Source organism: Xiphophorus hellerii, chromosome 21 (genome assembly GCF_003331165.1).
Source record: "Xiphophorus hellerii strain 12219 chromosome 21, Xiphophorus_hellerii-4.1, whole genome shotgun sequence".
NCBI classification, from domain to species: domain Eukaryota; kingdom Metazoa; phylum Chordata; class Actinopteri; order Cyprinodontiformes; family Poeciliidae; genus Xiphophorus; species Xiphophorus hellerii.
The window spans coordinates 5,333,177-5,355,819 of NC_045692.1; the positions used below are offsets into that span (position 1 = coordinate 5,333,177).

The window sequence follows — 22,643 nt, forward strand, 5'->3', positions numbered from 1 at the left end:
AGATGTAAAAAAAACAACAACAAAAAAACATGTAATTATATTAAAACTTTCAATTTGTTAAAATCAATAGATGCATCAATATAAAGTACACTCCAGTCAGTTCAAGTCGTGATAAAAACAAACAGCACTTCTCCAAATGTAAAAACAAAACAAACCAAAACAGAATGGTAATTTATCTTTTTGAAAAGAAAAATGAAAATAGTTTTTATTTATTATTTACTAACTAAACAAAACTAATTGTGCAAACATTGGAATATCAAATGCAAAAGCTCAAAACTAAACTTTCATTGACAAACCACTTTGACAAGATGCTGTGGAAGGAAGCAAGGTTCAGTGTTCAGAGAGGCTGAAGAGGTGTTTAGCCTTTTCTCATGAGGGGAGAGGAAATGGGAGCTCACGGGCATGATGTTAGAGGGTGTTCAGCTGTCTGCTACAATATGCCTGTCTAAAGCTCTCCTAAGCAGGCTTAGCTTCCCGGTCCTGGCGCTGCCACACTCCCTCTCTGTGCCAGAGTCAACTACAGCTTGGTGCTGTGCCAGCTGCATGACAGACTCTCCTTAGCTTGTGGCAATGCATGCTTTCCACTTCTCCTCACTTCTAATCTTTTCTACCATCCCACCTTTTGATGCCGCTCTTCATCTAACGCTTTTATTTGTCCTCATTACCATCAGTTTGTCTGCATTCAAATGCTATTTTCATGATGAGGTACGTTGAGGGTTCCTCAGAAGTAATTATAAAGAGTTACTTACTAAAATCCATCTTCTTTTCACCCCTGGACCACTTTCACAGCTACTCTAATTAGTACAAAATTTAAACCCAGCAACCGCTGAATATCCCAACTAGCCTGGCATATCTCATATAGCCAGCTATAAATTAAGCCAGTCTAAAAAAGAGCTTTGCTGTCCGATGTCTATGTAAGAGCCAATTTTAAGAAGCAACCTTGGAGTGACTTTGGATGTGCGAGAGTAATTATATACGGTTCTGAGGGAAGCATTCAAGTACTGAGAACAGCCACTCACAGTCTGGAGACCCCTGAGACAAAAACTACAGAGGGATACTTGTCATGCAGAGAAGATACTTTGCTTGGTCTGACAAGGAGTTGAGCGGGAGATATGTGAGAGGGAAGTAGGTTTCTATTCAAAAGAGGACCCATCTGAGAGCCGATTGAAATCTCCTATTTGAGATTGCAGTCTCTTTCTGACTTTGGATAAGTAACTTCTAAGTAGGCAATCATTTTAAAGACAACTGAAGAATGCATCATTTCCCTGTGAGGCGAGGAGGAGAAGATTCACCAGATGATAGAGTCCGTCTAAAACGATTCATTGAACTTTTCCACATTATAACCACAAATCTCTAAGAATTTCACTGTGATTTTACGTAACAAAACAAGAAACAGTACACTACAGAAAAGTTGAAGGAATATGATAAACACAATACATACTATAAGAATCAGATGATTGGTGAACTCCAAATGTATGGTATTCATGGAAGAGTGGCAAAAAATAAGTCACCATTGCTCTCGTCTTGAAGGTGCTCTTGTCAGATACTTACTGGTAATTGTGGTGGTTGGAGACCACCATGTAATATCTGTGAATACCCAAGAACCCCTCTAAAGACGCCCCGAACAATGTATTTTAATAGTTCAAACAACAAGTATGCCATAATAGGCACAATGGAAACCGTCTTTGCAGAGAAGTCAACAATTGGGAGTCAATCAATTGAAAATGCCAGTCAATAATGTGTGAAGTACCATTGTGACGAGGTATTTTAGCTTCCCAAGCTTCCTTTCCAGTATTTTAGACATGACCTGAACAAAAACCTTCAAACAGGCACATTTTCTACCTATAATTTGGAGTCAAGTTCCACAAAATAAATCTATGAGCAGGTGAATTCTTGAATACTGAACTGCAACTGGCTGGGTGACCACTGTATTTGTAAGATTTTATGCATGGTGGAAAACCAATACTGCATACAGTATTCCAGTTGTGAAACATAGTGATGGCATCACAGTGCTGTTGGGATCATTCAAAACAGCAGGAAATAGAAGCTGGTCAGAGGTAATGAGACCGATACACCTAAATAACAGACAGGTCTGGGAGAAAATATATCAGAGGATAGGGTAGACTGGGGATAACTCATAATCCAGCAAAAACATATATCAAACATTCAGTGAATGCTGCAATGGTATGGTTAATATCAAACCATGCTCACAAGTTAACCTGGTCCAATCAATTTTCCTATGTAAATCCTTTTAAGAATATTTTGGCAATTCTTGAAAAATCGCTGTTCAGTCACTCGTGGTTGTAGCGTGACCATGTTCAAGGGTTATACAATTTTTGCAAGGCACTGTAGCAGAAACAACAAAAATGCAACCCATCTTTTTTGAAGCGGAAACCAGGTCATTATCTCTTCCCCTGCTTAATGTCAGTCCTGTGGGTGCAGCACTCACCACATGACGAAGAAAACGACTCCTTTGTTATATTACTGCTCTTAAATATACCCCCTGCAGGGGTCTCTGGAAGGCTGGCTGGGTCCCAGAAGGGGGGCCTGTATCTGTCACCTCCATTTAGGGCCCGTCTCGTAGCAGCTGACCCAAATCAACCCCCCGAGGCAATGCCGAGCCCCTACACAGGGCTCCACCGCCGCAGATAATAGGCTTGTTTGGCAAAGTATCCAGACGCTGGAACCAAAGCAGCCATGACAGCTGTCAACCAGAACCAACATCTTCCTGCATGACACGTGCATAAACATCGTTGTCTGTAATGGGTTTTCTCTTTGACAGTGTGAGCATGGGGGGGCGATGGCTTTTGACTACAAAGGTGTGTTTTAAATCCGTACGTTCCTCTGGCGCTGCCTACCCATCGTTTTTTGGTGAATCGTCTTGGTATTTCCAGTAGAGATTGTGGCAGGCTGATGCCATGTCAGGAGCTATTTGGCATGTGTGCAGAAAACTCTCCCTGTGGGGGAGGGGAAGCTGTCATGAAGGAGAAATCAAAGACACCTACGTGACTTGGTGGATTTCCTCCAAGCTGTTAGACAGGCTTGGTGACATGACCTCATTTCAGCAGTTTTACAAGAAACAAAAAACAAGCAGAGGATGGAGGAGCTGCCTGCTGCTCTGCAATATGGAGTCATAACATTGTTACCCCGGGCCCAAGAAGGAGTATGTCATACTGCATATGCTCTGCAGCTGAAGCTATGGTTTTGTCAACAAGACTGGTCTCATGTTATCCATACTAGTGGCTTAGTGTGTCTGAATCTACACATGCTGCCTTGCTTATGCTTTCAATTTAGACACAGCAGCTGAACTTTTTTTGGCATCATCAGCACCTTATCTCCACGTTACACAAAAATCACTCAAGTAAATGTGCTATATTCAAGCAACAACACACTTTAAAAAAAAGGAAAAGAAAAACAAACAAGGGGATAAATAAAAACCTCATCAGTACCAGCCAAGAATTCTACCCACATTTGTAATCATACAGTGTTAAACTTTAAGGCTTACATTTTTATTAGCAAATAAATTGGTAAGACAACTGAAAGGCATGAGTAGCATGTTTAGTTTCAACCACCAGGGGGCAGCACCACCGGTGCAACCCCTCATTAATTCAACAGTATTTTAATCACACATAAGACTTTCTGACACAATAACTAATTACTTGACATGTCTGATAGAAATACCAATAATAGTGGAACTGAAACTAAGATTTATAGATATAAAACATTTTTATGATTATGTATTTTTACATAATTTTACACTCTGAACAAACTAAATTTATCACCGTTCTATTAAAATCTATGTAACAATCAAAATAAATGGAATTATGTATGTTTGAGAACATAAAATTAAATTATTTAATGAAGCTGTGGACATGGCCCAAAGTGCCCAATTCTATGATCTACTGATGTGGCCATCTATAAACTCATTCAGCTCACTTTGATTGTAATTAAACAATCAAACAATCAATCAATCAAATTTGATTTGTACAGCACATTTCAGCAGCGAGGCATTTCAAAATGCTTTACGTCATAACAAACACAAAGTCATGCAACATAGAATCAACAATCAAAACATTACATTAAGTCATGTGCCATCATCAAATTCGTAATTGAATACGTTTCAAATACAACTCTAAACAGGTGGGCTTTTAGTCGAGATTTAAAGGAACGCAGTGTTTCAGCTGTTTTACAGTTTTCAAACAAGAAGCATTTTTTGTTGCAAAACAGCCTTCCTGTGAGTATCTTTTGTGTCTTTTGTTCATAAGAATCAGATTTCCAAGTGTCTACATATGCCACACAGCCAGGCGCATATATCACTCTGTTCCTGTCTACAAGGCAACTCTTTGCTAACCCTGACAAGAAAAACTCTGACCAAATACATTTTGTTCCACTGTGTAAAAGCCACATACTTGGGTGTGAACTGAACGCATCGTACAGTCTAAGAAACGATAACAGGAATCAGCCAATCAGACTCTCGCTTTCTCTTTCCCTCACTCTTACACACACACCCCCACGATAATTAGTCTTTGATTTCCCTTGGCAGTGTTATGGTGCCAGGGGGCAGCTGTGGGACCCTGCTTTGGCCTTGGCTAATTTCACTCACTGCTTGATCTCGACCCAGCACAGGTGCCCACTTGGCACCCGACCGCAGTTTCCATGGCAATGTCAACTTCGGAGGCCAAGAAAATGCCAGTTGTCCAAAGAGCCCAACCACAGGGGCCAGTGATGTGACATTACAAAGACAAAGAAAACAGGACCAATGAAAAAAGCAGTAAGACCTGAACAGATCAATTTTTGGGGGGGGGTTATATATGTTTGAGCGCCTGTGTTCCCTTAGAAATCTGTTTTTTAATATGAAGCAAGAAGCATAAATATACTAAGAATACATGCAGGAAAATGTTTAGAAGTGACTGTCACTTAGGTTATGCTGCCTCCTTGTGGTTCCAATGTGTCACTGCAACATCTTTCTGCAGGTACACATCTACAAGTGCACCTGCTATTAGCTATATCCAGACAGTTGCATACCAAGGCATACTAAAGCATTAGAGGGGTGTTGCTTTTTTTTTTTTTTTTAAAAAAAAAGCAAGCTCAAATTAAATTTGAATATCTAAAGATCTAAAGTTTCTGTTAAGGATTGTGCTGAAAAGTGTTTTCCTAATGAAGTATTAGTATATTTAGGGTTTGTATTTTTGCAAGTATTGTACATTTTCTGTTCCTTAATAACATTCCCTGCTATGCAGCATGCAATCTACCTTCTCTTATGATTATACAAAAGAGGTTTGTTAGTGATTGAAAGAGAAGTTTGTTCTCTGCAGCATCAACAGCTCCGAGGAGTACAATAACAGTATGATTGCTGGTGTTATTTCTCATTTTGCATGCAACAACCATTAGATTTTACTTTCATTTACCCTAATTGGCCATATTACAGGCATTTTGTCGCTTTTATGGTCCTATTTGAACAGACCCGTATTGTAAATGTCTTACTCAAGGCTATCCTCTCACAATTTAATGGCGACACTGCCATCTGCTGCATAGTTTATTAGTTTGAATCAAAGCTGCACGGCGATCATTAGGAATTATTCCAGAATTACATTTTTATAGTTGTGCCTTGTCTTCCTTCATCTTTAATACTAGACTGCTGGGGGTTTTTTTCTTATTTCAATGGATTCAGAATTATGGTGTAGAGGAAAACATGCATTTTAAGGACTGGAATACACAGTGATGAACTGTTCAGTGTGTACCTCATCTGGGTGAAGCCAAAATAACCAAGTTTGAGTATCACAACCATCAAAACATCAAAGAGTCTATTCATACATGATTTACCAATGTGATTACTTTTAAATAAAATTCATGAACTAGTATTTAAAGGAGTAGTATTATTCATTTTTCAAGCACATAGTGACATTTTATAGCACAATCAGGTAACTGTTAACTTCAGTTGTTATAAAAATGCTGCATATATCAAACATGACTTGAAAGAAAATTCATGCTTAAAAAATCATTTAAGAAACTTCCACTCTTTCCGAAACTCCGCTTTCAGGAAGTCAACACAATATGGCTCCTCTATTAACCCTTTAGCAACATTTTTGCCAGTGTTAAAATGTTAAGAATTAAGAACTAAGACAACACTGCAGATATGTTTTTATGAGGGAACAACATTATAACATGACGGAAGCTCAAAAAAAATCAAATTTACATAATCCTGCCCTACTATAAGGCATCTTTGACATGTCAAACTAATGATTCTAACCAAACAGCTTGTTAGTGACAGTTCAGTGAAAACACTGGCAGATCCTTTGAGTCCTTTTGAGTTGGGCCTCCAAATGTTATGTGATAGCTGAAAACATACAGACATATGGAAATTATGTCTGCATTTAATTGCGGTAAGATTTTGCTGGTATGTTTAAGCTTCGATGCCACAGTTAGTCAGCATGATCATTGACAAGAAGTAAAAGCAATCATTCATGAAAGTCTGTCTCTCATAGGGAAGTTCTTTCAAAAATGCATCTGAGGCAGTGAGAAAGAGTTGACACCTTGTGCTAATTGTGCCGTTCCGCGATCTATTCTTAGTTTGTTTTGAAGTGTGGAGTGGAATAATTGGAGTGGTTACTGCTGCTGAGTAATGCGGCAATGAATTGGTGTAACGAGCATGGTATGTGGTACGCAGTAAATAATTAGTTATAATAAATACAGAATACAGAGGTCATTTACCTTGCATGTGTGTGACTCTAAAGTTGTGGGCCATCACTTTCGTTCATAAATTATGAAACGTCAACAGCAAGCTGTGTGTGAGGGGCTTTTATGCCACTAACAAAGAGTTGTCCTGTCAAGAGATTCTGCCAACTGATCTATAGATTTATGCAGCTCCTCCACAGTTATCATGAATCTCAAAGCTTCTCAGATTAACTCCTTCCATACCAGGCCTGATTTTTGGCCTCTTCTGTCCAATCTAACATATTTTCTTGAAGGGTTATCTTTTATAGAGCTCTTTCTATCTTTCCCATGAATTCTGACATGGTTCCCCATCTCTGCCACAAACCTCTGGGTTTTAACAAGGAAAAAAGTATCACAGTATTGGCATTTAGTCAATATCTATAATCGATTCATTTTTTGTTTTTAATATAGACACACAAGGGACGTGACATTTCCTCCTTTAGGCACAATTTCTTGACGTCACGGTGTCAAATCACAAAGCTGCTCCCTCATACTTAAGTTTGCTGTATGTATTTTGAGGGCCGCGTTCTTTCCACAGACATTTGAGATTTCATAGTAAAGCGGACAACTGCCTACATTTGTCATGACAAATTTCTTCATTTCCCACAATTCCAAAATGATACTAGCAAGTTTGATGAGCTAGTCGAGTCCGCCTCAAGCACACCCATAAGTCCCGAGAAGTGAAACAAACCCAAGTACACTGGGGGAAACAGGAACTACTGTGCATGTTGCACTATAAGTTGTTGCTAGCTAACCAAAGAGTGAGTGGATCTGGATCAGAGTACAGTGGAATTATTAAAATTCTAATTGATCTTGATCATGTGTCTATTATTGCAATAGATATCGTTATTGTTTTATCACCTGACAAAATGCAAAAGCTACATTGGTATGGCTAGTATTGCAAGGGGGTTCAAAGTCTAGGGAAAGCTAAATCACACTGCCTTATATAGCATGCAATGAGAGATTTTGTTTTACATGTCTTTACTGATACATTGAAGTTAACAATACTTTTTAACACAATCAGCATGACAACAAGCAACTTTTAAAGGATTTGTTAGAGCTGAAAAAGAATCAATAGTACACATGGCTTTCTAGAGGATAACTAACATGTTTTTTCTGGAAACGATTCAACAAAATGCATCCCAACACACCCGAAACAAAATGAGCCTCAACCTTTTTAAGTCAGCTGGTAGCGGTGCTGAACCACAAAAGCAGAGAAGGAAATAACCAAAATATCTGCACCAAAGTTCAGTGGAAAGATGAGATTTAACGTCTTATCTCGTCTCGTCAAAGCAAAAGGAGGTTGCTTAGTAAATAAATAAACAGTGAATTTTAACATTGGAAATCTAAGCTCATACATGACATTTTGTTATTTTGACAGCCTTAGCACCACTAGAACAAACCTTGGAAACGGTAGCTAGGTCTGGTGTGTAACAAAAACCCAAAACCTACCCAACTGTGGAAATACAGTCATAATTTGTCGGTCATGTGAAATGGAAGTTAGATCATCGGTGTGACAATCTGTGGAGCAGAAACCAACAGGTTGCAGCTTGCAGCAGCTCAGCAAGCGCATATGAATCACTTCTCATAGTACAACTTCTGAACCTGAGCCAAGCAACACACACTGACACCCACACACACATCACCAGTTCAGATGAATATTCCTGAACTAATCAAGGCATAAGTAACTCCAATGTCATTGTTTTACACTCACTTCACACCAAATTAAAAACACGTTTTACTAAAATGCTGAAATGAATTGGTGTTAACGATGAAGTTACTTCTTCGCGTAATTTCCTGGAAAATCTACAAAAGCTCATAGCTGCCTCCTGTGGAACAACGTACCATCATCATTGGTTTTTCTATTTGTTTTAATATTTTCTTGGAAGTCATTAAGTAATACTATAATGGCATATTAAGGCCAATGTAAATAGAAAAGAGAGGAGTAAATCTCCACCAAAAAAATTAAAAACTTCTAGAAACAAAAGCTTTTTTTTTATTATTGAAAAGTTGAAAATATGCAAACTCAGCAATTTTTAGATTAGTTTCAAAGTTTCTAGGAATTTTTTTAATTTTCTGAGTCTCAAATGTCAAAGATTTTCGACTTGAAAACTTCTGAAAGTTTCTGAAATTAATAAAAAAAAAAATTAGGGCAGAAATTTGATGCTACTCTTTTTCTATCTACAATGGCCTTAATATGTTGCTGCGACATCATCTAGTTCTTTTGGCTAAGTCATTTTGTGTTTTTTCTGTCCTTCTGAGGTGTTTACTTGCATTGTGCACTTTTGAGCCATAAATGAGAACACTTTGTGGATTTTTTTTTATGTGTTTGGCAGCAATAAAACACATGTGAGTGTTTTGTGAAAACTACAATGGCAGCCTGCAATTGCCAGATTTCACTATCAAGCTTATACTATGCCAAGCTTTTATAAAAGCTGCTGTATAACCCACTACTTCCATCAAAAAAAATTGACAGGCAGATTTGAAACGAACCCAGTTCTACCAGTTAGCCCCGCCGTGCATGCACTTGCAGTACAACATGTACCACTGCCATAATCTCACTAAATACTAGAGGAATTATGAATGCAAGAAGGGGGAAAAAATCATCCCATCTGTTAGCTGTAGGAGAAAAAAAAGGTTGTTCAGAAGAACTAACTACAACAGGAAGAATTCAAAATGTGCCACAACTATTTATGGTGACACAATAACGAAGATATGTATTCTTTTCAAGAATCATCCAGGTGGACAAATTCAAACATAAGCAAAGTGTTAACTTTTAAAGATCTGAAGAGGAACAGCAATTTTTCTGACACGTCCATTATGGGATGAGGATCATTGGAACTCAAACATTTAACTCAAATACTTTCACTCTTCACTTTACTGGTGGATTTCCTGTGTTTCTTCTTATGTCATCAACCACAAGTTGATGACCACAAGTTGATGACATCAGAACAAAATTTTCTCTTCCCCCCAGTAGAGATTTTAACAACTTTGCATTTTGTAAAATTCTGTGGAAAAGATACAGATGTGTTTCCAATGTCAGTGTACATTTGCTAGTGAAATACATCCTACAGCAACAAAAAGGATTCAACTAAACTTAAAATTATGTCTTGCCTATCATCATTTATACTAAAGCAACACTGAGGTCATATCCTTCTAATGTCATAAATTAAATTTAAAAAGTGCAACTCCCCTTTTAAATTGCAAGAGTTTCATTCAGTGTTAAATTGATCCCACCTGACTACACAGATCCAGCACACAGATTTTAAAAATGGGGACAATTCTTCAGTGTAAACTAATGCTTATTTACTTTAGATGAGATCAGCAATATTTTTCTGACTCCATATACATATGTTACATATATTACCCCACATGACAAGAAGCCTGAAGCAGTGATACTTGCATGAACAGGAGGACGGCTGTTGTTTGTTACAGAAACTTAACAGCTTGACTTTGTTCTTGCTTGTCAAGAGTTTCAACAGCAAAGACAGGAGGTTGTGGCTAATGGAAATAACTGGACAGACTGGCTTTACCTCTACAACTGTACACACACAAAGAAGCAAACACCCACAGAGTGAGATAAACTCCCCACACAGGTGTGCACGCACGCAAGCACACTCATGCACACACACACATATATATTCTACTTGAACAAAGCTGGCTGACCCAGATCTGCCCCAGCTGAACTCTGCACTCTGTTATACTACAACTACCAACATGTCACCACAGGAAGTCATTCGTATCAACTGTCACTATTTACTTTTTAAGAAAGGCTTGTGCAGCCAAGTATTTAGGAAATGCATAGAACAAAATAAGAAAAAATTATACATTTATTATCTATTTTCTGAGAAAATGGAGAGTGTAATGAGCTTACACGGCCACTAGAGGGAGGACATACAGCATAAGAGTAAACTGATGACATTTTTAAAAAAAATGATGAAGTCTCCATGTTTTGTTTTGTTTTTTTTATGAAATTGCCAATTTTATCTCTTCTCTTTCCATAATCAGTCATCTGGTTTCCGATGGTTACAGACAACAGGCCACAGGAGACAGAGAAAGCTGCTGAGATTAGAAGGAAAACGGGAGAAAGGTGTGTATGTGGCAGCAGGTACAAACAGCTGCTATCCTCCTTGATCCAACCTAATGTGTAACCATGGCAGCTACCGGTTATTATCAGGTGAGTAGGGACATAAGTATACATGGGTTTTTGTCTGGCTCAGAAAAAAATGCTCTTTTAGACCTAAGAGCATCTGTAAAGTTAGTCACATGGATTAACTGTTCAATTAAAAAGAATATGAATGTTTAAATTTCAGAACTTGCAAATATTTTAATCTAATGCCACTAGATATTGATTTCTTTTTAGGCTAAATGTTGCAATCCTCCCTTTAAGAAACCAGAACTATTTACTTAAGTGCAAAAATATGTGAACTAATAACAATAACACTTCAAAAGTATAGGTAGATATATACAAAGAAATTAGCAGGTGACTAGAGTTGGTTGAATTTCTAACTAGTAAATGTACAATAGCAATACCATCACACTGACAATTCAACTCTTCAATGACAAGATCATGACTAGGAGTGCAATGACAAATCAGCCCTGATTTCCTTAATTTTCAGAGACAGGTAATCTCCCAAAATCCATATTCATTATCCACAGATAACATATTTTATCTAATCCACCTCCACAAAGGTAAGCTGTGAGAGAACCGCCCACCATGTCACATATACACATGCCTGCTTAACAATAGTCAGCCCACTGTTATCAACTTAGCAACTTTGTTGCTATATTTAGTGACTTTTCAGACAAAATAAATGGTATCAGCCAAAAATTGGAATCAGCAAGTCAGGCTTTTTAAAGATTAATTATTGACCAGAAAACTCCAATCAGTGCGCCGCTAATCATTACTCCATGAAAAGGAAATGAAGTTAGCCGATTAATATCACTGAGGTGTCAGGTGAAAGAGCAAGAGTTTTGGTTGATAATAGGAAGGTTGAAGAGTAAATCAAAGTAGCTCTGTTTTATCCCTTTAAGTTTTACAAGAGGCAGTATGTGATTTCCATGTACATACTGACATTGCGAGGACTTTGGGCACCCCTGACATAAACAAATAAAATCAGGTTTGCAAGTTACCCATCAAACAACTTCAAATTTGGGAATAGCTCACCAGCTGGCCCAACATTAAAGCCAACTGGTGACTAAAGTGTAGTCACCACTGCTCCCATGGGAAGAATCCAGTGGCATTGTGGGTAACGGCCCAGACAGGGCAGTGAAAGAGTGGGTACTGTGAGCATCATATTGTCCAGACACCATGTTTCTACCACATACTGGTAAATAAAATCACACAAAAAAAGCAAATTAGGGCCTTGAAAGTTACATAGCGTCATTAAACCTTCCACTAGTGGGATGTTCCAAACAGGTTGAAATGATTAAATCAAGGAAATGATTGTGTTCAGTAGTTCTGTACTGCTTAATAGGGACTAGATATGATCAAGAACACATGACACTTCAGCCTTAGTAAAGCAAGTCTTTCAGTTTGCGTGGCAAGTTCTAATATGATTTGAAGGAAATGTGACAGACAAATAAGAAAACAGACAGAAGCTGATGGAAGTTTAGAAAGAAATGAAATATCAATGTTACAATGCAAATACATACTTATTTGCATAGTAAAATATAACTGGACTTACCCTATCCTTGTCATCTACCACGTCACACAGCATATCATCAAGGTCCAAAATGCCTCCATCGCCATGCTCCAGTCTGTGGACCTGAACCCAGTAGCTGGGGTCCTGGGAAAGAAAAAAAAAAGATAGTTCATAAGCCCTGTAATGAGATTTGCTTTATTTGAACCATATAGACGCAGGATTTGTTGCATTATGCGAGTTAAGCCACAAAACACTGGTCGGCCAAGTGAATTACCAGCTTGTGTCTTCTTAGGAATCAGCTGGTCTGATCATCATGGGGTTTATATTATGATCCGGTTCGCTGGCGCAGATATAGGATGTGACATGGTTAGGGATTGAAACTGTGGAGCATGGTCATTCCCTAAACAAGTGCTCTAGACCTTTCTATTTGCGACAATCTATGTTATGTGATTAAGGGCCGTTCTTACTTATGTATTTGAATGAATAAAAGTATATAAATCTTCATTCTTCTATGTGGAATTAAAAATACCTGTAATTTCCTGTTTTGTATCAGCAGTATGAAAATGGTTCAGGCATGAATAACGCTGAGGTGAAACTTCAGTGGTACCTGATAAAATTAGTCTACTTTTATGGCCCAGCTTTACTCTTTATGACAATTTGCTATGTTGTTTATCCAGATATATTTAAAGTCTCATTTCCAAAGTGCTTTTCAAAATAAACAGCAAAAATGTAATTATTTCTTAAGATACATACAAACTCACCAAAGACACTTATAATGTAAACCGGCCAATTATACACTTTATAAAGACTTTATCATGCTCTCAGTCTCATTTTATTCATCAAGACATGTTATATGACAAATTGACTATTCAACTATCCCTCAAAACACCTTTAGCTGCATCTAAAAGCTGACACATTGATTTTAAATTTTCAAGCTGGCTGATTGAAATAAGCTGACTAATCATGTATGCCACAGAAATATGGATAAAAAGTTCCTATTAAAAGTGCACCGTTTGCAATTATCTGCCGATTCCGATTTTGGTCAATTCCGATTTTTTAGTCTGCCAAGTTGGCAACGGTGGGGTCATTACTGTTAGCTCACGTGCAGCTGTGATCTGGTGAGTGGGTCCGTCAGCCAGACTTCTCTCACAACAAAGCAACAGTGGATAGATAGTAGCTGATTTTCAGGCATTTGCAAAGGTAGATAGGATCACTGGATAAGACCGGTTTCTCAGGCAACTATCGTTCAATCTCCTAAAATTAAGGAAATCAATGCACCCCTAGTTACAATGTCAAACTTTTCCATCTAAATTGAACAATTATGCAAAGTGAAAGACTGGTTCTGTTGGAATGCAATCTGCGGTCTAGTGTTAGCTACCTCTGATTTGTGGTTGATATGCATCTTGAAACACTGTTAATGATCCAATATCGTCACCTTCCTAAAAATAATGGCACTAAATAATCCCTTGACAAAAAATGACGTGGGCCATTAATTTAGGAAGGTGACAGCGTATTAAAAATACACAAAGAACTGATGAAGATTTAAAACAATTCAATTTCACCACTCAACTGATATTCAGTCCAATCTATTATCTACGTGAAAATTTGGAAGAAGCAAAAGTGAGTCATTGTCTGTGACTGAATGAAAGAAAACATATTTAATATATTCAAGAAAAATGTTTTGTATGATCTGTCACATAATATATGAGCTTATCAGATTAAAAACAAAAATAAAGTAATTACTTCTTAGTGGAATATTGTAGCTCCTTATAAATGGGGAAAATGTGAACTCTGACATAAATAACAATAACAAAAATGTAAAAAAATAATAATAAATTGGCAAAGTACAGCAAAGTTGCTTTGTTTATTTCTTCTTCAGAGTTTACAGACTCTCTTCCATATTTTATGGAACATGCTGGATTTGGAAATGTAGGCAACAGTTCGGAATCTCAGAGTCAGGCTAATATAGGAGGCTAAAGCTAGCTTAAATTGTCAACTCAGTCATCAATTTGTCTTTTGATGAAAGATTAGTAAAAAATCTCGTTTCACAAAGGCTCCTCTCTCACACGATGTCATATCGTCTCTGATAAGTTTATTTAATAAGTGATCAAGCATGAAGGCTGGGGAAGAAAAAACATTTTAATGCCATTCTATATTTCTTCTTAAAGAAAAATGGGATTTTGTTAAAAAACTATAGGATATCCTCTGCTTCTCCTTATTCTAGCCTCTAAGACACAACATAACAGAGAAAATAGTAAGTTCAGTGACTGCCCTTCTTTCTAAAGTAAATTTGGAAACAGGCATGTCTTTCATTTCTTTTTTGGGATCCTTCATTTTCACTACTTCTCTCTGATCCAAACTAAACTGTCTCCATAATTTGAAGGCATTTTGGTTAAATGCCTTTATGTTGTACTGAATTGTGGTTCACCAGAGATAATGGTCCAAATTGAGAGGGAAACAATCGTGTGGTATCTTTTCTTTCCTTTTGAGATCATTAAAAGAGAAAAAAAAACTGAAGTCAATTCTAGTAGACAAAAAAAAATCTGGCAGAATCAAAAGGGAAGAAAATCTAAGAGGTACCATGCAGAATATGCATAACACACATCTTACTCTCCAGTCTAAAAATATTCTCTCTCTGTGTTCCAGATTTAAACGTAATAAAATATACTTTGTGTTTTGAAGGAGTCCAGTCAGGAAGACAAAATTCAATAAACTACTTCTGTGATGCAGCCTGATAAAAGTTGACCAAAACCCAGAAGAGACAGAAACAGCTGAAATCCAACCTCTCTGGAAGTTATTACAAGCCACAAAGTGACCCTCGGTATTCAAAAAAGATGTGTTCAAATGCTGACTAAGTCTATGTCTGCTTGGTAAAATCTTGATCCAAACATGTTCCACAGATGGATTACAAGGAACAAATATTCTGGGGGAAGCTCAACCACACAAATTAATCTCGGCATTACACTTGGGATGGATGGAAGGGGGGGGAAAAAAAACAGCTTTCATATGCTCTATTTAGGTTGGACTTGTGAAGACATATCTTGGAACATTTTATCTGCGGTGCTTTGCTTCATGCAAACGGAAAACAGCTTTCTAATGTATTGTGGTTGTGTTTTATATTGTCATCCTTTTGGCTCACACGCACGTGGTGATGGCACGCAGATAGGGTAACTTGCAAAATTGCCCTCTTAACTTCACATTTTGTGATGTTATAATATCAAGTAATTGGTGATTTTCAAGAGAAACAGAGGAAGTTCCACTGTTTTATGAAAAAAAAGGGGGGGAAACACAATCAAGTAACTATTTTAACCTCAGTTTTACTCAGTTGTAAAGTAAAACAACTGAGTAGAAGCTTCTTCTCAGAAGCTTCTGAGAATCTTCTCTGAGAAGAAGCTCATATAATGAGCTCAGCAGATGCACAGTTCCACCAGGTGTTTGCTAATTGCTTCTGGCTAGTCTGAAGGAGCTAATCTATGAGGTGGAGGATCGGAAGCTTGGAAACTGCATCTCCGAGGAGGAGCTTCATCCTCAAAGGCGGAGCTAGGTTCACCCAGGCGTTTTGCACAGCTGAATGGATGAACGGAAGATTACAGGATTTCTCAAATATGCATGAAAAAATAAATAAAATCAAGGCAACACTCCAGACATATTTTTGATGAGGGAATTACCTTAAAACATTACTTTACACCATTGCTATCCTTTTAATTTTCTACTCAACTTGTCAAAGGAGCTTCTTCTACATGTGTAATTTTTGTCCACTATGATTGTGAGAATCTTTTTGTAGTCACACTGGATTTTACTTAAGGCAATCAGAGTAAAGACGGATGAATACAAATGCATGCCACATTTTTCAGATTATTCTGAAATAGATTATTCCTTCTACTTCATAGCTCTGTGGTAGTTTGTAAATCGAGGCCTGTTGTTGACAAAGATGGAAAGTTTCAGGGGTCATGAACACTTTTACAAGGCACTTTAGACAAACTTACAAATAAAACATGTTGGCAAGCTTAAAAAACATGCATTAGGACATTTACAGTTGGAAAAATTATAAACAATAATATCAGTATTGGCTACTTTGCAAAGGAAATAATCACTGACTTAAATTATGACAACTAATGCCTCCTAAAGTCATGTTTGTAAGAGTGAAGTGCTGAAGTGTACTTAAGCATACAGTTGTTTTTTTTTTTGCATACAGTCTTCCATCTGACAGGGTCTAAGCAAATGGTGAACTGGAAACCAGTACAAATGTAAAGAGGAGAAACCGAAAAGAGGGACATTATCATTTTAACTAAGGGAGCTTTGTGGTGCAGCCATTTCTATTATTGCAGCATATAGTAACAGCTGGTAGAGGGAGGACAGCACTGAGCTGATAAAGTCTTAGCAAACATAAGAGTTAACCTCAAACTGTTACCACATCTCTGCAGGAAAAAAAACAGTCCGTTATATTACAGAGTGGAGACATCTACCCTTCTGACATCAGGACTCTTTACACATGCACTTATGTTTTCCTCAGAGTGTGATTTATTGCAGTCTAACGTCAAGTTCCATTTGACATCATTGGAAGTCTGCACACAGAGAACGCCACTCTCTTTTACGGGTCGGTGTGGCGACAGAAGATCTCTCTGACCCGTGGGGTGTTAGCTGGATGGAAACTGCTCCAGTATCAGATAACCATAGAGCTGTAATCATGAAATATAATTCTATAAACACACCATCTATGCTCTGGCAGTTCTGGAAACAAGCATTGGCACTTTCACTCCTGAGGTTGCATGTGGACAGAATCTGCTTTAGCAAACTTTTGGCAAAATTTTTACTTTTTTTTAACCTATGCTATCTATTAAAAAGCAGTGTAATCTGTCATTGTTTGCAAGACAGCTTGGATGCAATTTTTTGTCACTTGAAATATAATCTATTTATGAACTTTATAGACAAGTTGCAATGTGACCCTGTTGGAGGGCAGAAAACTGCTAGCTGAATGACTGCCATTGACCTTGCCTGTCAAGTTGTCAACATGACAACTTAAATGTATGGATAATATATATATATAAGAAAAAGGGACGTAGTGCTTTGCTACTAATTGTAAACACTATGAAAGCTAGATAAGGTCAGAAAAAAAGTTTTAATTAAAAAAAATAATAATAATGAGCGAACGAGGGAAGTAGGTCAGTTATGCTAGCTTGACTTTGGCAACCGTAACTTGTAGATGTGCTGCAGAATTTGGTGTCTCGGTTTAGTTAATCAAAAAAGAAAAAGGCGACCCCACACACCAACTCTGACAGATCATTTGTAGAGCAGGTGTTTAAATTAGGTAATCATTTATTAATAATCACAAAATATGCATCAAGTCTCAAAATTGTGAAAGTTCTGTTCTTTGTGTGGAAAAAGTTTGCATGTTTTGGGTGTTGAATCCTGAAGCGTTGTTGTCGGTTCCTATGCCAATGAGTCTGTGTGTAGGGCAGGTGACACAAAGAGCGAGAAAAATTAAGAATATGAGTGTTTTTCTATGTTTTTTTCCCTTTGCTGTGGCCCATGGCACTAAATTAATAATACGTAAATCTCCAGGTTAAACATTCTTTTAACAAAATTGTCCTGCCACGGCAGCGCAACTATGGCTGACAAGTAAAAGAATCGTCCTTTTGGCTGAAATGCACAAAATTTACAGATGTAAACAACATGCAAAGTGTCTATAGATTTTAGTGACTGAAATATTAACATCAGAGATATAATTTTGAGGCTGCTTATTGCAACTGGTATTATCATCACAGTAGTCAACAATAACACTGAATTATGTTTCACTGTAACCTTAATCAAGTGTGAAAGTGTTAAAGAATTTTATCCAAAGGATGTTGTGGAAAAATAGTGAGATTAAGAAGATATTAAGAACAATTATCACGTCTGGAACAGAACAAGTGGTGTCCGGAATGTACGTCAGAACAATGACACATGAGAACAATATACTGCAAACAGCATGGCTTACAAAAAAAAACAGTAAAAAAAAAACCAGTGTAACCTGTGCTGACAAAACAACTACCAGCACTATGAAGTATGACCTCTTCTCCCAGTTCAGCACAGGAAGCAACAATGGGTCAACAGTTGATTCTCTTTTTTTTTTTTTTTTTACAGAAATGTACAGATTTGCACATTTATTTGATAACTCTGCACCAGTACAGCACACTTAAATATGCCAATAGCTTCTCAAGCTTGATCAGACATGTAAAAAGAAAGTGCAATTAAGAATTCTAAGTATAATGTAAAATAAATAACGTATGGCATTGCTCAGAGTACAAAGCATAAGATTAGCCTGAAAGATCTGCCCTTATGGATCAGGCATAGTCACCAACAGCGGATATAGACATTTTTTTCAATATCAGGACCAATATAGATATTAAAATTGGATCGGTGCATCTCTAAACACAACTAGACTAATGACAGATGTGGCAATAGCATCATACTGTATACTTAAACCACTAAAGTAAGACATCATTTTGACAATAACTACCTAACATGAACAGTAGAAGACCACAGCATAATCCCTACTATGAAACTGAATACATCTGCAAGTGAAAGGGATTTTGCATAAACAGAGCAGACGGGGGAAGATAAGGAAGGTGTGTCAATATGTGTATGAGAACTGGAAAGACATCATTTCGTTCCCCTGCCAGTGACCTTCTTAGTCACTTTTTTAATTACTCCTTCATTCCCCCCAAGAAGACTGCTTCCTTTGTCTGTTCATGTATCTGCCTAGATGATCTAGTGTCAGAGGTGAAGGGAAACAGAGAGGTAGTTGTTGTGTCACATCAAGACAAGCAGAAGGTCTCCGCGTCTTTATGTCTTTGTAGCAGAGTGGGGTTGTCTGTTCCTGTCAAAAAGAAAACGGCACAAAGCCTGCTGCTGCAGGCATAAAGAGAAGAGTGGGAAAATGACAAAGGCTGAGCGTGTGCCAGTGTGTTGCTATCCGGCACTATTACAGCAACGGCAAGAGTTGCTATTCCCACTGGGCTAATATCACTGCCCACGTCTGAGTTGGCAACAGGACCTCGTGGCGCAACGGTAGCGCGTCTGACTCCAGATCAGAAGGTTGCGTGTTCAAATCACGTCGGGGTCAAAGCTTTTCACGCTCGCAGAAACTCTCCTGAATGAATTCAACAACAAACCCGATTAGAAAGAGATGGAGGAAGTGTGGATTTAGTATGCATTTAAAAATCCAGTAAAGATGGAACTGGTAGAAAAACATGCTTTCACAGAGCACGAGTAGACACTAACTGTGACCATGTGTGTTTCTGTGTTCTCTTCTGTAAACTGAGAAGGGGAATGAAATAAGATGAAAATGCAAGCAGCTTACAAAAGTGATGTCACAATGACTTGGTGCTTTTTATAATTTAAATAAATACTGATCTAATAATCATTTCTGATTAATTATCAGAATCAATTGCTAAAATAATTGTTAGTTGCAGCCCCTACATTAAATCAGTGCTTGACAGAAGATACGGTTTTCAAATAAGTGAGGTAAATCTGAAGAGAGATCTTGGTGTACGGGGAAACATTCAACACAAATCTTTCTGAATTGGTAGTTTTGGTTGAATTTATTTTAAAAAGTACAGTTTCCTCGTTGATACGGGGCGCGTTTCCCCTACAGCACATATGTGAAAGTCAAGGCCCGCGGGCCGGATCCGGCCCTCGAATTAATTATCTATGGCCCCCTGGATGATATTTAATTACTATTAGTACCGGCCCGAAGGCCACAGCCTTTGCACACACCAACACTACATTCCCCACAATGCAAGGGTTGCCCGCAAAGTCACGGCAGTGCGCACAAGCGGCTTCATTGCTCATCAGCAATCAAAGCAGAGATCAACTTTCAGGTACCCCCCTCCTCAAAAATGGCTAAACGTAAGGTGGACGCTGAGAACTAGTGGCGCAAAAGGCGGCTATGCACTGTATGCAACGCAAAAACGATGTGGGAATTTTTTTTCTAGTCAGCATTTTATGTACTTAACCACTGCTTGTGCATGAAATGATCAATAACAGAGGAACAGCACTGATTCCCCTCCCCTCCTGCCAGCCGCTCTCCACTCCCATATGGGTAGCTTGGGCAGCGGCCCTTCGAGAACACGCTGAGGCGAGTTTTTTTTTTCTTTTAAATTTGTAGTAATGCCTTGACAACAGGGAGCTAAAGATGGGGCGGCAGAAAAAAACTCTGGGGCACAAAACAGAAGACGGGGAGGATAAAGATGTTGGAGAGACGAAGAAAAGCTTTTCAAAGTGGTTGAAAGACAGTAGGTAAGTAATGTCAAAGTAATGTCAGCGTATCAACAAGAGAGTTGTAAATATTCAGGTTAGCTTAAGCTAGGCTACAATGACAGGCGGTTGTTGTCTCCACCCGTATTGAACCAATACGGGACGCGATTTATTCCGTATTGCTATAAATGTCTGATAGACACACCTATCACACACATCTCAACAATAAGTGTTAAGGTCAGCTAAATTGTCGTTGCGGGACCTAAATAGGCCCCCCCTCCCCACGAACTGACGCTGTTGTCACGGTTGTCACCTTGTTTCCAGCACATAACAGGTAGGTTCTGCTTCCACCACAGGGGAACTACAGCCACTGTGAATGTTTAAATATCACCTGGACTGTAGGGGAAATGACGACGTGGAAACTTTTACAAATTTTGCAGACATCACAAAACTTGCAAAATCTCACAAATGTAAGCTGGAATCCTTACACAACTTACATTTACTTGCCCGACTCGGTAGTATTCAAACATACTTTGCCATTTAAACTTTTGATTCATTGATAATATTTTGGTATTTCTTTCACACAAGGCTTGGGAAAACTTGGCACATGGAAATTAACAAAACACAGAATGATATATGAAGCAGAAAAACACTACATGTCACTGAACACACCTTCACTGAACACCATCCTAGTATATTGAAATTGGTGTTTACAAACGCTCTAAGTTTTTCTGTAAAAAAAAAACCACCACTCTGTTTTTATATGTGCAAAGTTAGTACTAATGCCCACTACACCTTTCAGATTTTTACTTGTAAAATAAATGTGAAAATCTGCATGTTTTCCTCCCACTTGTAAATAATTTATGTAAATGTATTTTTGGTCTACTACAAATATTGGTATATACAATAAAGTTTGTTATTGTAAATTGGAAAAATTGTGAAAAGGTTTAAGAGGAAGGGAGACTTTTGAAAGACAATATGCACCGAGAAAGAATAAAAATAAATAAATAAAAACACTAATTAGCTTCTTTAGAGTACTGCTAATAAAAAACTAATTTAATACGTCCAGTGCACCGAACTAGACGTTACAACTGTTTGTCACAATATTTGTGGGTGAGGTTTTCACTTGTGCCACACAAAAAACGTGAGGTCGACAGATGAAACCTACTTTGACCTCTGCATAAATCGGAAACCTAACTAAGAAATCCTGATCCACGCAGCAACAACACACACAAAAACCTCTGGCTAACATTAAGGCATAGGGTTAAGGGATGAAATGATCTGGTAATTTATGCTCCAGTATCTGTAATAGTCAGCAAACAGGTTGAGCAACAAGTTCTTTAGCGATATTTCTACCAACTCCCAACTTTTAACTGTCTGAACACAATGCTGAGACCCTACAATTAGCCTGTGACATCTGACCTTTAGAAATACTAACAATACCGTGAATCACTGATGTTCCTCAACTTCAACCTCCCACTCAGAGTTTTGACTCTGCAGCTCAATAATTGCAGCAATTTATGGAGTGAATGTTCTCCCTTGTGTGTCATAAACACCACTGTCACAACTGGTGACTGCACACATTCACACACCCGCATGCATGCACAAACTCCACAAGCTCTTTATCATTTCCAAAATATTCATAGCTTCAGCAGAATTTGTTGAACCAAAAGCAGCATCTTACCAGTGAAATATATTTGGCTGCATATAAAACGTGAGTCTTATTTTGCTAATATATGAACAGTGATTCGTGTTCTTTAAGTTCCATATGTTTTGTAACTGTCGGGAAGTGACAAAATTATTCATGTGAAATAAACAAAATATACAGTAGTTGCACTGGGAAACTGACTGGTGGTCAGAATCAACTGATTTTTTATCTTGATCAGGCCGAGCCAGTAACCAGACAGGATGGAAAGTTTTTATCCCACCTTTCTCTAGTTAGTGAATGTTGCTACTTAGCAAAAGGAGTTTTTAAGTTAGCCATTTTCTCAAGACTTTTATCTGCTGAAAGTCTCGTGAGAGAGAACAAGACTGTCAGGAGATAAC

General features: G+C 38.0%; 1 protein-coding gene and 1 non-coding gene across 3 annotated transcripts in view; one reads left to right on the forward strand and one right to left on the reverse strand.

The window, feature by feature from the left end:
- LOC116711717 (partitioning defective 3 homolog) overlaps window positions 1-22,643 on the reverse strand; it is a 396,764-nt gene that overhangs the window by 347,712 nt on the left and 26,409 nt on the right. For both annotated transcript variants that reach the window (XM_032551185.1, XM_032551184.1), the window contains exon 2: window positions 12,402-12,503. In XM_032551185.1, the coding sequence (XP_032407076.1) occupies window positions 12,402-12,503 (102 nt within the window). The remainder of the gene's footprint in view (window positions 1-12,401; window positions 12,504-22,643) is intronic.
- trnaw-cca (transfer RNA tryptophan (anticodon CCA)) lies at window positions 19,393-19,464 on the forward strand. Its single transcript has one exon. It is a non-coding gene; the product is annotated as a tRNA-Trp (tRNA).